The 13,315-nt window shown below is 49.6% G+C and overlaps 1 protein-coding gene across 4 annotated transcripts in view; it reads left to right on the plus strand.

Moving 5' to 3' along the window:
* Positions 1-678: 678 nt before the first annotated feature.
* The window catches only part of USP36 (ubiquitin specific peptidase 36), a 40,050-nt gene continuing 27,413 nt past the window's right edge, over positions 679-13,315 (plus strand). For 2 of the 4 annotated variants that reach the window (XM_038546425.1, XM_038546428.1), the window contains exons 1-5: positions 813-945; positions 3,765-3,924; positions 6,129-6,214; positions 7,009-7,270; positions 7,846-8,067. In XM_038546425.1, coding sequence (XP_038402353.1) covers positions 7,018-7,270; positions 7,846-8,067 — 475 coding nt within the window. In that variant the 5' untranslated portion in view covers positions 813-945; positions 3,765-3,924; positions 6,129-6,214; positions 7,009-7,017. The other 2 variants (XM_038546426.1, XM_038546427.1) reach the window with 2 other exon arrangements.

Consider the following 13,315-nt stretch of genomic DNA (forward strand, 5'->3'; position numbering starts at 1 on the left):
CTCGCCTGCAGGGGCAGCGGCGCCCGCCGCAGCAGGCCCTGCACCCCGGAGCTCCCCCAGCCCCCCGGGAAGGCCAGCGTCACAGGGCTACGGTTTGGGGGAAGGTCGTTTACCGCCCGCCCTCGCGCCTCCGTGCCCCGGGCGGGTCAGCACCCGCGCCCCCGGGGGGGAGGGGAAGCAAGGACTCGGTGAAAAGGGTTTTTAAAAACACTGCAGAAGCAATGCGCATTTGCAAGCATTCCAGCAGAAGCTTAACGGAATCGTCACGGGCCGGTGCTTTTGGGGGTCAGGAGGGCGGTCGGGGATGGCAGGTCGCCCCCCCCGCCTCCCCCCCCGACATCCAAAGGTCGGACGCCACGGCTCCCCCGCTCCCAGTCTCCGCTCGGCCTCCGCGCCCCCCGCCCTGCTGGGCCCGCTGCCCTCCCTGCGCCCCGTCCGCCGCGCGGTCACTAAAGGGCCGCGGAGACCCGGGCTGGGACCCTCGTTAGGGACCCGCGTTAGGGACCCGGAAGCGGGAGCCTCACGTGCTCTCCGGGAACTCGCCCGGCTCGGGCCAAGGGGGCGGGGCGCCCCGGCTCTGCGTGCTTGCGTCATCGCGTAGCCCGGCGCGGCCGCGGGCGGCAGGGTGACGTATCGGCTGCGCAGACCGGCTGTGGGCGGGCCCAGGGAGCGGGGACGCGGCTAGCCCCGCCTCTTAAAGCGGCCAAGACCTCCCGAGTCCGGCAGCGCGGGCCGCCAGCTGCGGCCCCTTTAAGTGTCGCCGTGACACGTGTGTGAGGCGCCCGAGGCCCGGATGGTGCGTGTGCGGGGCCCGGGCCGAGGAGACGCCAGCGCCGCGGGCCTGCAGCCGGGCCCGCCGAGGCCGGGGAGGCTGGCGCACGGGCCGAGGGGAGGCTGCGCGTCCGGCCGGGTGGAGGGCGTCCGCTGGGCCTGGGGCGCGGGAAGGTGCGGCCTGCAGGGGGGCGCCCGGGGGAGACGTGCGCGTCCGCGCGGGGCTCGGGCCGCGGGGAGGGCCCAGGGATGCTCCGTTAGCCCCGAGCCGGGGCCGCGCTGTCTGGGAGAGGCCCCGGGGTCCCGGGGAGGTCGGGGGGGGTCCGCGGGGGCTCGGGGTCCTCGGGGAGGTCGGGGGGGTCCCGGGGAGGTCGGGGGGGGTCCACGGGGAGGTCCGGGGCGCGCGGTCCGCGGGGGCTCCGGGGAGGTCGGGGGGGTCCACGGGGAGGTCTGAGGTGCGCGGTCCGCGGGGGCTGGGGGGTCCACGGGGACGTCGGGGGGGCCTATGGGGAGGTCCGAGGCGCGCGGTCTGCGAGGGCTCCGGGGTCCCGGGGAGGTCGGGGAGGGGTCCCGGGGAGGTGGGGGGTCCACGGGGAGGTTCGGGGCGCGTGGTCTGCGAGGGCTCGGGAGTCCCGGGGAGGTGAGGGGCGCGCGGTTCGCGGGGGCTGAGGGTCCCGGGGAGGTTAGGGGCGCGCGGTCCGCACGGGGCTCAGGTGCCCATGGGGAGGGCCCAGGGATGCTCTGTTAGCCCAGAGTTGGGGCTACGCTGTGAGAGGCTCCGGGGCGCGCGGTCCGCGAGGGTTAGGGGGTCCACAGGGAGGTCTGGGGCGCTCAGCCCGCGAAAGCTCCGGAATCCACAGGGAGGGGTCTGGGGCCCACGGTCTGCGAGTGCTCCGGGGTCCCGGGGACGTCAGGGGAGCACAGTCTGCGAGTGCTCGGGGGTCCCGGGGACGTCAGGGGCACACGGTCTGCGAGTGCTCGGGGGTCCCGGGGACGTCAGGGGCGTGCCGTCTGCGAGTGTTCGGGGGTCCACGGGGAGGTCCAGGGAGCGCGGTCTGCCAGGGCTCCAGGATCCACAGGGGAGGCGCAGGGTTGCACGTTCCCCGACGGTTTGAGGGTCCAGGAGGTGTGCTCTTTGCAGTTCCCAGGGAACCCCGACCGGTGGTGGAGGAGAGAGCTGCGGAGCCCAGAGCCCTAGGGAGTCCGGGGAGGCAAGGGCCCATGTGGGTCTTGAGCACAGTCCCAGAGAAGCATCATTAACGCAGGACCCAGACTAGTCAAAATGTGGAGGAGCCTGTTCTGTTTGGCAGCAGTGGTGAAATTTCTTTTTTCCCTCTTTTAAAGAAATGTGGGAAAGAAGGTAAACTTCTTCAGGGTCATGGTCATGGAGAATGTGAGTGGGTGGGGACAAGATGTGAGGTTTTAAAATACCCCTGTGGTTGGTAGTGTTGAGTCTCCCATAGGGTTCTCGGAGCGAGGTAGAGCAGCATTCTAAAACATGAGGGCGGCAAGCATCGTGGCCAGCCCGCTTTCCAGAGGAGATGCCTAGAATCAGGCCTCCAAGGAGAGGGAGGCTCTGCTTACGCTTTCCTGGCTGGAGCCTGGTGTTCTGCAGACTCTGCAGAAGAGCCTGGAGGCCCCTGTGAAAGTGCCCCAGGGAGGCCCAGGCTCTGTCCACTGGGGCTCCTCCCCCACCAGCACGTGGTTGACCCTGTGAGTCTTGAGTGCATTTCATCCTGGAAAAGAGAATTTACAGGGAGGAGGGAGAGAGAATATGCTTGAAGGGTGTTTTGCGGATGCTGTGTTTGCCTACTCTTGGGGGTAGAAATACGGAGAAGCCTGAGCTGCTCCTGGACTGTGGTGGAGCGGAGGGAGCATCCTTCCTGAGCTCTGAAGAGCATGTTGTCAGATATGCACCTCAGAGGGCTTGCTGATGACTACAAGGACATTTTTCTCTGGGTTCCTACGCCTCAGAGAGAAATAATTTTTTGGCTATTGTTGATGTTTTGGGTGCAATTGGTGACACAGAGATTTGTCAGAAATGGAAAAATTGTTCAAAATCTGATTCCCACATTGAGGAGCAGGCTGTGGGATACATGTTCTTTAAATTACTTCTCTTGAAAGAAATTGTGTTGTATCTTCCAAGTTCTGTTCATCCCCTTGCTGTTTGGTTCCCAAACATATGACCTTGGACCCATGTCCATCTGTGTCCTCACCTGTCCATAGTGAGGTATGAGTTTTGGTTAAGACGGGGATGTTGTAGGGAGATCTTTGTGCAACCGGAATCTTCACCTTACAGGTTGGCTTTTATCCTGAGATCAGATTTATTATGTTCTCCCTTTATTTTGACGTCGGTGTGCTATTATTTATGGATACGAGGGACGACGTATCCGAAATCTGTTGTCGATAATGTGGGGACAGAAGAGGAATCAGGGTTAGGCCTGTATAAGGAGAGCATGGTGGTCCCTGTGTTGTTCCCACCACTTTGTATGTATCTGAACGTTTTCACAGCAAAAAAACTTTTAAGTAATTTTATGTAATCATAGTGATTGTGGATGGTAGTTTAAAAAAAAAATCTGCACTTAGCAAAGTGAAAACGTGGCAATTCTTTCTGCTCCTTTGTTTTGCTTTTGAAATTCTACTGGTTTGTGAAATCTGGAAGTTGGAGGTGAAGGGATTATTACCTCTTACTCTTTGAAAAGTGATTTAGACTGGAGTTCACTAACGACTTTTGTTCATTGGGCTTATCACTGGCCGGAACGTTAAGATACAAAGCAAAGGGCAGCGTTTTCATATCATGCACATTGTAATAATTTGTAGCCAGTCAGTTCAGTTCTTCTCCAGACTCTTCCTAAATCCAGCACTACCCATACTCCTTCAGCCTTCCTGCCGACTCTTCCAGATAGATAGCCTTTCTGCTCTGTGTCCACACAATGGGGCTGAGGAGATAGTGGAAGCAAGTGGCCTCACGTGGTGCTCTGTTCACCCCACAGATTCTGACGCCTGTTCTGAACGACAGACTTGCAGCTTTGGTGATTTAACGGGGCATAGCCGAGGAGCTGGTGAATCGGGTCCTGTGTTGCACCTGCCCAGTCTGGCCCGGAACCTGACCCCATGCTGCAGCAGCAACACGCCCAAGTTCAGACACCCCAGGTAAGCCAGCAGAGGTTTGGAAGTACTTTTTCATTTCTCCAAGTTATGTGCTTATAGCCCAGCAGCTATTGTTCAGTTGGTGGGAACACTTAGATAATTCCCCTTAGGGACAGCCCAGGTGGCTTAGCGGTTTAGTGCCGCCTTCAGCCCAAGGCCTGATCCTGGAGCCCCTAGATCAAGTCCCACGTCCAGCTCCCTGCATGGAGCCTGTCTCTCCCTCTGCCTGTGTCTCTGCCTCTCTCTCTGTGTCTCTCATGAATAAATAAATAAAATCTTTAAAAAAAAATAAAAGATAATTCCCCTTAGGAAAGGTTCTTTTGATTTCTTCAAAGAATAAGTGCTTACATTTTATTTATTTTTTATTTTTTATTTTTAAAAGATTTTATTTATTCATGATAGTCACACAGAGAGAGAGAGAGAGAGAGAGAGAGAGGCAGAGACACAGGCAGAGGGAGAAGGAGGCTCCATGCAGGGAGCCTGACATGGGATTTGATCCCAGGTCTCCAGAGTCGTGCCCTGGGCCAAAGGCAGGCGCCAAACCGCTGTGCCACCCAGGGATCCCAGGTGCTTACATTTTAAAAAATAAGTTTCTTACATTTCTATTTTTTGCAGTTTTTTTTTTTTAAGATTTTATTTTTAACTAATCTCTCCACCCAACATGGGGCTAGAACTTACAGCCCCAAGGTCAAGTGTCGCATGCTCTACTGACCGAGCCAGCCAGGCACACCTGCAGAAGGTTTCGTAGATTAAGAAATTTGACCCCAGTGGGGCATGAGATGCTCCATAAGGATAAACTTGAATGGTTTCATAAGCGATCCTTTCACTGAGTTCTGGGATACACTTACTTAGTTGGTGTTCCTGTGCCAGGCTGGCTGCTGGATGCCTAAAGGAGTCATTTTTCTGATAAGAGTGAGCAGTTTATTTTTTTCTAAATCTTTCTTTTTTAAGATTGTATTTATTTATTCATGACAGACAGAGATAGAGAGAGAGGGGGGCAGGGGCAGAGAGAGAAGCAGGCTCCATGCAGGGAGCCTGATGTGGGACTCGATCCTAGGTCTCCAGGATCACACCTCGGGCCGAAGGTGGCGCTAAACCACTGGGCCACCGGTGCTGCCCAAGAGTGAGCAGTTTAAGGAACATCTTTTTCTAATTGTGACTCAAATGGCCCTTGAGCTTCGGCTGAGATGGTTGAGTTGAGAGATAGTAATAAAGAACAGTGGTGGGTACAAGTGTAGCAATCAGAGGTGATGGAGGGGATTCCTGGTCTTTTAGTGTTTCTAGCAGCTGCAGCCAGCACTCACCTGGGTCACCTCAAAACCACGATGGGTACTGCTTTCAAGCCCTAATTTACACAGAACAGGAGCTGGAAAGTCAACAGTGGTTCTTCCTGGAATTTACAGCTGATTAGTGAAGGAAGAAACCAGTCCTGTCACACTCCAGCCTGGAACTGTCACTTCCCTCTTAAATTGGAGCTTCTTATATGTACTATTCTAGTCCTGCCACTCTCCTGTCTCTCCTCCCTCACTTTCAGAAAGATCATCTGTACAAGCACCATCCAATAATTTAAAATTTAAAGTATAATTTTACAATTTAATAAGTATAATTTAAAATTTTGCAGTAGCCATGTTAAAAAATAAAAGGCAACTGAAATTAATTACATAACATATTTAACTCAATATATGCAAATTATCATTTTAGCATATAACCAGTCTAAAAATTGAAATGTTTCACATTCTTCTTATTTTTTAAAAGATTTTATTTATTCATGAGAGACACAGAGAGAGGCAGAGACACAGGCAGAGGGAGAAGCAGGCTTCCTGGGGGGAGCCCAATGTGGGACTCGCTCCCAGGACCCCAGAATCGTGACCTGAGCTGAAGGCACTCAACCACTGAGCCACCCAGGCATCCCACATTCTTTTCTTTTTTTTAAAGATTTTATTTATTTATTTGAGGGAAAGTGAATGAGAAAGAGGGCATGTGTGGCGATGAGCATGAGCAGGGGGGAGGAGCGGAGTGGGAGGGAGAAGCAGACCCCCTGTTGAGCAGGGAAAATCCCCCCCTTCAACGGGATCCATCTTGGGATTCCAGGATCATGACTTGAGCTGAAGGTAGATGCTTAACTGACTGAGCCACTCAAGTGCCCTCAGATATTTTATATTCATATGCTAAGTCTTTGAAATCTGTTGTATATTTTATACTTACAGTGTATCTCCGTGTGGACTAGCAGCATCTCAGTGACTACATGTGACCTTTGGCCTTCATCTCGGAGAGTAGGAGCCTGAACAGAAAGGTGTGCTTACATAAGTCACTGTGCTGATTTCTTTTCTTTTCTTTCTTTTCTTTTCTTTTCTTTTCTTTTCTTTTCTTTTCTTTTCTTTTCTTTTCTTTTCTTTTCTTTTCTTTTTTCTTTTCTTTTCTTCTTTTCTTTTCTTTTCTTTTCTTTTCTTTTCTTTTCTTTTCTTTTCTTTTCTTTTCTTTTCTTTTTATTTATTCATTCATTCATGAGAGACATAGAGAGAGAGGCAGAGACACAGGCAGAGGGAGAAGCAGGCTCCATGTAGGGAGCCCGATGTGGGACTTGATCCCGGGTCTCCAGGATCACGCCCTGGGCCAAAGGCAGGCACCCAACTGCTGAGCCACCCAGGGATCCCCTGATTCTTTTATCATATGGGTTTATGTGTGCAAGCAGAGTATCTTCTGAGAATCAGTATTTTCCTGTTTTTGAGCAGACATTAGGACCACATGGTCACCTTTTGAAGGAAACCGCACCAAGCTGGTGTCCATAGTCTGTTATTGAAGAGATGCCTTCCGCAGGCTCAGCCAGCCTCCCTGCTACTATTGTCTCTTTGGTGCAGTTTGTGAAAAGCACCTTATCTTTTTGAGAGAAGTGTGGATTCTGCTCTGGCCAAGTGGTTGGTAATATGTCTCCATTTTTCACACTTCATTTGTACAGTTGGTAACCAATCCAAAGAAGCTTCCATGGCAGCTAGCATCCGTAAAGACCAGAGGACGTTTTCAGAGAAGTGATGCTTGGTTCTTGAGACCTAGTCACTCATCGCTCTGTGTTCTTTCTTGTCTCTACAGTGATGCACCATGCCAATAGTCGATAAATTGAAGGAAGCCCTGAAACCTGGCCGTAAGGACTTGGCTGATGATGGAGAGCTGGGGAAACTTCTGGCCTCCTCTGCAAAGAAGGTCCTTCTACAGAAGATCGAGTTTGAGCCAGCCAGCAAGAGTTTCTCCTATCAGCTGGAGTCATTGAAGAGCAAATATGTCTTGCTAAACCCTAAAACGGAGGGAGCCGGTCGCCACAGGAGTGGAGATGAGCCACAGGCCAGGAGACAGGGTACAGACGTGTGGTTGGCTGGTAGAAGGGGTCTCACTGTGTGTTGACCAAGTGGGTGGACAAAGTGTTGACTGATTAGGAGGAACAACAACAGATTGTGGGGAAAAAAAACCAAACAGATTGTGGTCAGAGAGTTGTGAAGTTTCTATGGGGTCAGTGGCCCTATAGTTAAGGAAATAATGATACAGGTTTGGTCTTAAAGAAATCTGTGTTCTCAGAGAGGCCTTGGAACTTGTGTGCTTTTGATAGAATCCAGGGCGGGGCTAGGAAACAAGCAAGAGAAATGGGCTGGGCTTCAGAGTGCTGAGGCCTGGCTCCAGCTGTTGATTGTCTGAGTGTCCTCTTCTCATGGAGGGCTTCTTGATTCCAGACGTAAGCAGTCTGCAAGAGCCATGGGATGACTGAGTTTTCTCCTGGGCTTTCTAGTAACTTCCAGTCAGTGGGGACACCAGTTACCCTTTGACACTGTGTCTTGGCAAGCGCATGCCGAGCGTGCGTATCAGCGATTTCTTTTTTGTGGTCTGCCTCTGCATAGACTTGAGCCCTCCTTTCTTCCCTGTCCCTTTCTCCCGCAGGGAGCGAGCATGCGTATGAGAGTGGTGGTGATGGTGTTCCTGCCCCACAGAAAGTGCTCTTCCCCACGGAGCGGCTGTCCCTGAAGTGGGAGCGGGTTTACCGCGTGGGAGCGGGGCTCCACAACCTAGGCAACACCTGCTTTCTGAACTCGACCATACAGTGCTTGACCTACACCCCGCCTCTGGCCAACTACCTGCTCTCCAAGGAGCATACGCGCAACTGTGAGTGTGAGCCGGCAGCAGGGGGTGGGCCAGGAGTTGTGGGGACTGGGAAGTCCCCTGATTAGACAAGCCCTTCGGCCTGGGTCAGACTTAGGAGTGATGTCCAAGAGGTAGTAATTGATAAAATCTAAATTTGACATGTGCCTGCTGTAGGATGGGCCGTGGAAGCCAGTCACTCGGGTAGAGCGTTGGTCCCAAACTGTTCTGAAAATGAGTACCTAAGCAGAGAAATGTGTTTTCAAAAAATATGTCCAAATTGTGTGTATTCGGTGACTCTGCAGCCAGTCAGTGTCTTATGTATGTCATAAAACATGCCCCAGAGTAGAAATACAAAATGGGTAAAGATGAAATAAAATGTAACTTACCAAAACTGAAGAAGTAGAAAGCCTTTTAACTATTAAAGAAATTAAATCAGTGGTTAAAAATCTTCCCATGAAGAAAATGCCAGGCTGAGATGATTTATGGATGAGCTTTATGAAAATTTTGAGAAACAGATTGTTGTAGTGCTTCACAAATTCTTCCAGAGAATAGGAAAAGAGAACTCCCAGCTCATTTTATGAGGTTCTTATAACTTGAGTAGCAAAAGTAAACTAGTACAGTATGAGAAAGAAAAATGACAGTCCTGTCTTACAATTGTAGTTACAAAACTTCTACCAAATGCAATAGTCTTCTAACACCGTGAGCAATTTATGTTCATCCTAGTAAGGCAGGGATGTTCTAATACCAGAAAATCTTGACGTGTGATTATAAAGAGAGCACAGCACAACAGGTAACAGTACTTCTCTCTGGAGCTTGGCCTGCTGAGTTGTGTTCTGGCTCTGCACCTAAATGCTGTGATCCTGGGATCCCTGGGTGGCTCCGCAGTTTGGCGCCTGCCTTTGGCCCAGGGCGTGATCCTGGAGACCAGGGATCGAGTCCCGCGTCGGGTTCCCGGCATGGAGCCTGCTTCTCCCTCTGCCTGTATCTGTGCCTCTCTCTCTCTCTATGTCTATCATGAATAAAAAATTAAAAAAAAAAAAAAAAAAAGGCTGTGTTTCTCAAGAATGTTACCTGGCCCTTTAAAGCTTCCTCTTCCTCATCTGCAAGGTAATAATATCTCCCCAGTCGTGCTGTTGGGAAGCTTGAATGAGTTATGTAAAGTGCTTAAAATAGTGCTTGGCACACAGTAAGTACTGTGTAAGAGAGTACTAATTTTGCTTCCTTAATTACCATATCAACAGATTAAAAGAGAAAGGTCACCTGAAAATAATGCCCAAAAGAGAAATTTATGAAAAATTTTTAGCAAAGGAGCGATAGGAAGGCATTCCCTTATCTTGATAAAGGGTACCTACCAAACACTACAAAAGAAACATTCTAGATAGGAAAATATTGGAAGCGTACCCTTTAAAATACAGAGTGAAATGGGGTCTCTCTCCGTGTTGAAGATGTGCCGGTCCTAGCCAGAGGGGTGACCTAGGAGACAAAAGGAAGGAGCCCACTATTGTTAACTTGAAAATGACATTCCTGCATTGAAAAGCAAAAGAATCTATAAATTAAAAATTTGACAATGTGACTAGATACAACATCAATGTACAGAAAGTTAGTTGAATTTCTCTACAGCAAACAACAAGGAGTGTTCTTTAAATTTTGCTACCGTAGGGGTGCCTGGGTGGCTTAGGTTAAGCATCTGACTTCAGCTTGGGTCATGATCCCACAGTCCTGAGATTGAGCCCCACATTGGGCTCCCTGCTCAGTGGGGAGCCTGCTTCTCCCTCTCCCTCTGCCTGCAGCTCCCCCTGCTTGTGCTCACGCTGTCTCTCTCTGTCAAACAGTAAAATCTTTAAAAAATACTTATTACTATACAAAATTTATAATAACAAAAGTAATAAAGTATCTAGACCTAAATTTACTAAGAAATCCTTCACTGAAGGACATTACACAGTAATCTATATACATGAAAATAGCTGCCTTTGGAGGGAAGCCTCAGTATTATAAAAATTATGGTTTTTCCCCAGATTAATGTAGCTCCACTTGATTCTTTTTTTTTTTTTTTTTCCTAAGATTTTATGTATTCATTCATGAGAGACACAGACACAGAGAGGCAGAGACACAGGCAGGGGGAGTAGCAGGGTCCCTCCAGGGACCCTGATGTGGGACTTGATCCCAGGACCCCAGATTCATGCCCTGAGCCAAAGGCAAGATGCTCAACTGCTGAGCCACCCAGGCGTCCCGTTCCACCTGATTCTAAAATTTATATGAAAAAGCAGGGCAAAAGACTCGAAATCACCAAGACACTTCTGAAAGAGAGTATGAGAAGAGAGATGCCCTACAAACTATGAAGTCTTTGTCAAGTTAGAGAAATTAAAATGTCATAGTATTGAATAAGGGAAGGGGGTCTCCCAACTAGAAACAGACCCACGTACACTTGCAAATGTGTGACAGGTGGGTTTTTCACGTGTCTCCCTTTTGAGTTAAATAGAACTTTGAACTCAGGCTTACATATGGAAAAAGCAATAGGATCCCCATTGCACAACATAGCCATGCACAAAAAAATGCATTAAAAATTTAATATCAAGAGCAAATATTTTGCTCTTAACAAACAAACATTGACAATCTCTCTCTGACCTTGCGATGGGAGATTTTTTTTTTCTTTAAGATTTTATTTATTTGTGAGAGACACAGAGAGAAAGGCAGAGATGTAGGCAGAGGGAGAAGAAGGCTCCCTGCAAGGAGCCCAATGCGGAACTTGATCCCGAACCCCAGGATCATGCCCTGAGTCAAAGGCAGATGCTCAACCACTGAGCCACCCAGGTGTCCCAGGATGGGAGATTTATTGAACAAGACTCAGAAAGCACCAACTGTAAAAGAAAAATGACAGATTCAGCTGCATTAAAGTTAACAACTTGTGTTCCCAAAAAACACTGAAAAGGCAAATGGGGAGCCATGAACTGGAGACAAAAGCAGCAAAGGATGGCTACCAAGAATGTGGCAAGAATACAGACCAACGAGGAAGACAACCTATAAAAAAGTAAAATTAAATTATGAATGGCATTTTACTCTTGGTAAGAGTATAGGAAGAGATGTTCAGCCTCGCTTGGAATCAGGAAAGTGCCTGATTCCAAAACCGTGACAGGTACCACGACACACCTTTGTGATGGGTGCAGGTCCGGAAGCCTGGTGGTACTGAATGTCAGCATGAAGATGAGCGAGGACCTTTGACGCTCGCCTGAACTGGCATTCTCTTCCACATAACCTACCAGCCAGCAGTTCTCCGCCTGCAGAAAAGCTCTGATACGTGGGTATCAGGACACTGGTGTAGAAATGCCCATCAGCAGAATGGATCCTCGAATCACAGTGTTAGGCCCGTGATGGAATACGCAGCAGAGCGGGAGAATGACCGCGCCGTGTGGGAATCTGAATAACGCAGAGTGAAGGAAGAAGTCCCAGAAGGCTGCCTACAGCATGAATTGCTATTGTAAGAGTTGAAGAGCAAGACCATAAAGTGTTTAGGTATGCACAGATAGGATAAGCCCTAAGAAGTTTTTTTTCTAATTGGTAAACAATGAAGTCAGGAAATCAGAATTAGAAGCAGAGGCAGGGAGATGGGACCAAGAGAGGAGCTAGGTGAGGATAAAAGTAGATTGCATGATGTGTTCAGGGATATTCCTTATATTTTTTAACGAGGGAAAGATGACTGTGCAATGGAAATAGCGTTTTTAAAACATCTTGTGATCATGATGGCAGCAGACGTTAACACACTGGGGCACTGCGCACACTGCTGGTGAGGTTGGTTATAAATCTGTTTCCAGTAGTGACCTTGGTGGTGTCAAGGTGGGTCTGGGTGGACTTTTAGTAAGACTTGATTGGGCTCTTTTTGTGGGTTTTTTTGTTTTTGTTTTTAAAGATTTTACTTATTCATGTGCAACACACAGAGACAGAGAGAGAGGCAGAGACACAGGCCGAGGGAGAAGCAAGCTCCATTCAGGGAGCCTGACGTGGGACTCCATCCCTGGTCTCCAGGATCATGCCCTGGGATGCAGGCGGCACTAAACCGCTGCGCCACCAGGGCTGCCCTGTTTTTTGGTTTTCTAAGCCTTTTTTCCGCCCAATTCTTTTTTAGAGAGAACGAGAGGGAGCACATGTGGTGGGGAGGGGTTGGGGGAGAGGGAAACAGAATCCCCAGCATACTCCACACTGAGTGCAGAGCCCGAGGCAGGTTTTGATCCACCACCCTGAGATCGTGACCCCAGTCGAAACCAAGAAGCTGATGCTCAACTGACAGCCCTCCAGGCTCCTCAGCTCTGTTTTTTTTCTCATGGCTTTGGTAATGAGACCCTACTCTCCAGATGTAGGTAGCTCTGCCATCTTTTTGTTCACCATACCTCCCTAGGCAGCCACCCTCCGGTTATGCTTCCTCTGCAGGACCCTTCGTCACCTTGGTTAGGGTTGATGTAGATAAAGTAGTTGTAACACAACTTGCGAATCCCCAAGAACCTGCCACCCATATTGTGTGGCATGTAGGAGTAAGGGGGTGTGGTGGGAGCAGCCAGGATCAGCCCCTCTTCCTGGGGGGACGTCCCGCCCTCCCTCCAGATACCTTCCCTGTGAGCATCCCAGTGTTGCTCTGCATTGCTCTGTGGGATGTTAATCTTAGCATCTTAGCTTTTTTAAAGTAAAAATATTAAGAGAAGTCTCTAGTATATTTTTTGCCTGTACCCTACTGGCTCTGAGCGACCCCAAGTGGGCTTGAGCTGTCCTCTCTTCCTCCTGGAATACAGCTATTTGAAGACTCCAGGATCCTGAGAAGTATCACCTGAACTGCTGGACCACTTCTGCCCTGGGATCTAGCTAGAAGAGAAACACTTTATTTTTTTAAAGATTTTATTTTTAAGTCCTCTCCGCATCCAGCATGGCACTGGAGCTCACAACCCCGAGATCAAGAGTCACATGCTCCATTGACTGAGCCAGCCAGGCGCCCCGAAAAGAAACACCTTATGTAAAATATGCGGGAGGATTAAATCCTATCCTTTTGGACATTCTTTTCCAAATTGAAGTAGCAAGATCCCAAAAGTCACGGATTTGACTTTTATGTTCTATTTTTCTTAATTACCTGAAGGAAGTCTTCATCCACATGCCACTTACATCAGTCTTGCATATTGCCAGGGATTGGGAAACCTTGTTTCAGGAATTTCTGGTTAAAATTGTTACTTGCCCTATTTAGGACTGATGACTTATCAGGCTAACGGTCTGCAACGCTGTACGTGGTAAT

Source organism: Canis lupus, chromosome 9, assembly GCF_011100685.1.
Source record: "Canis lupus familiaris isolate Mischka breed German Shepherd chromosome 9, alternate assembly UU_Cfam_GSD_1.0, whole genome shotgun sequence".
NCBI lineage: Eukaryota > Metazoa > Chordata > Mammalia > Carnivora > Canidae > Canis > Canis lupus.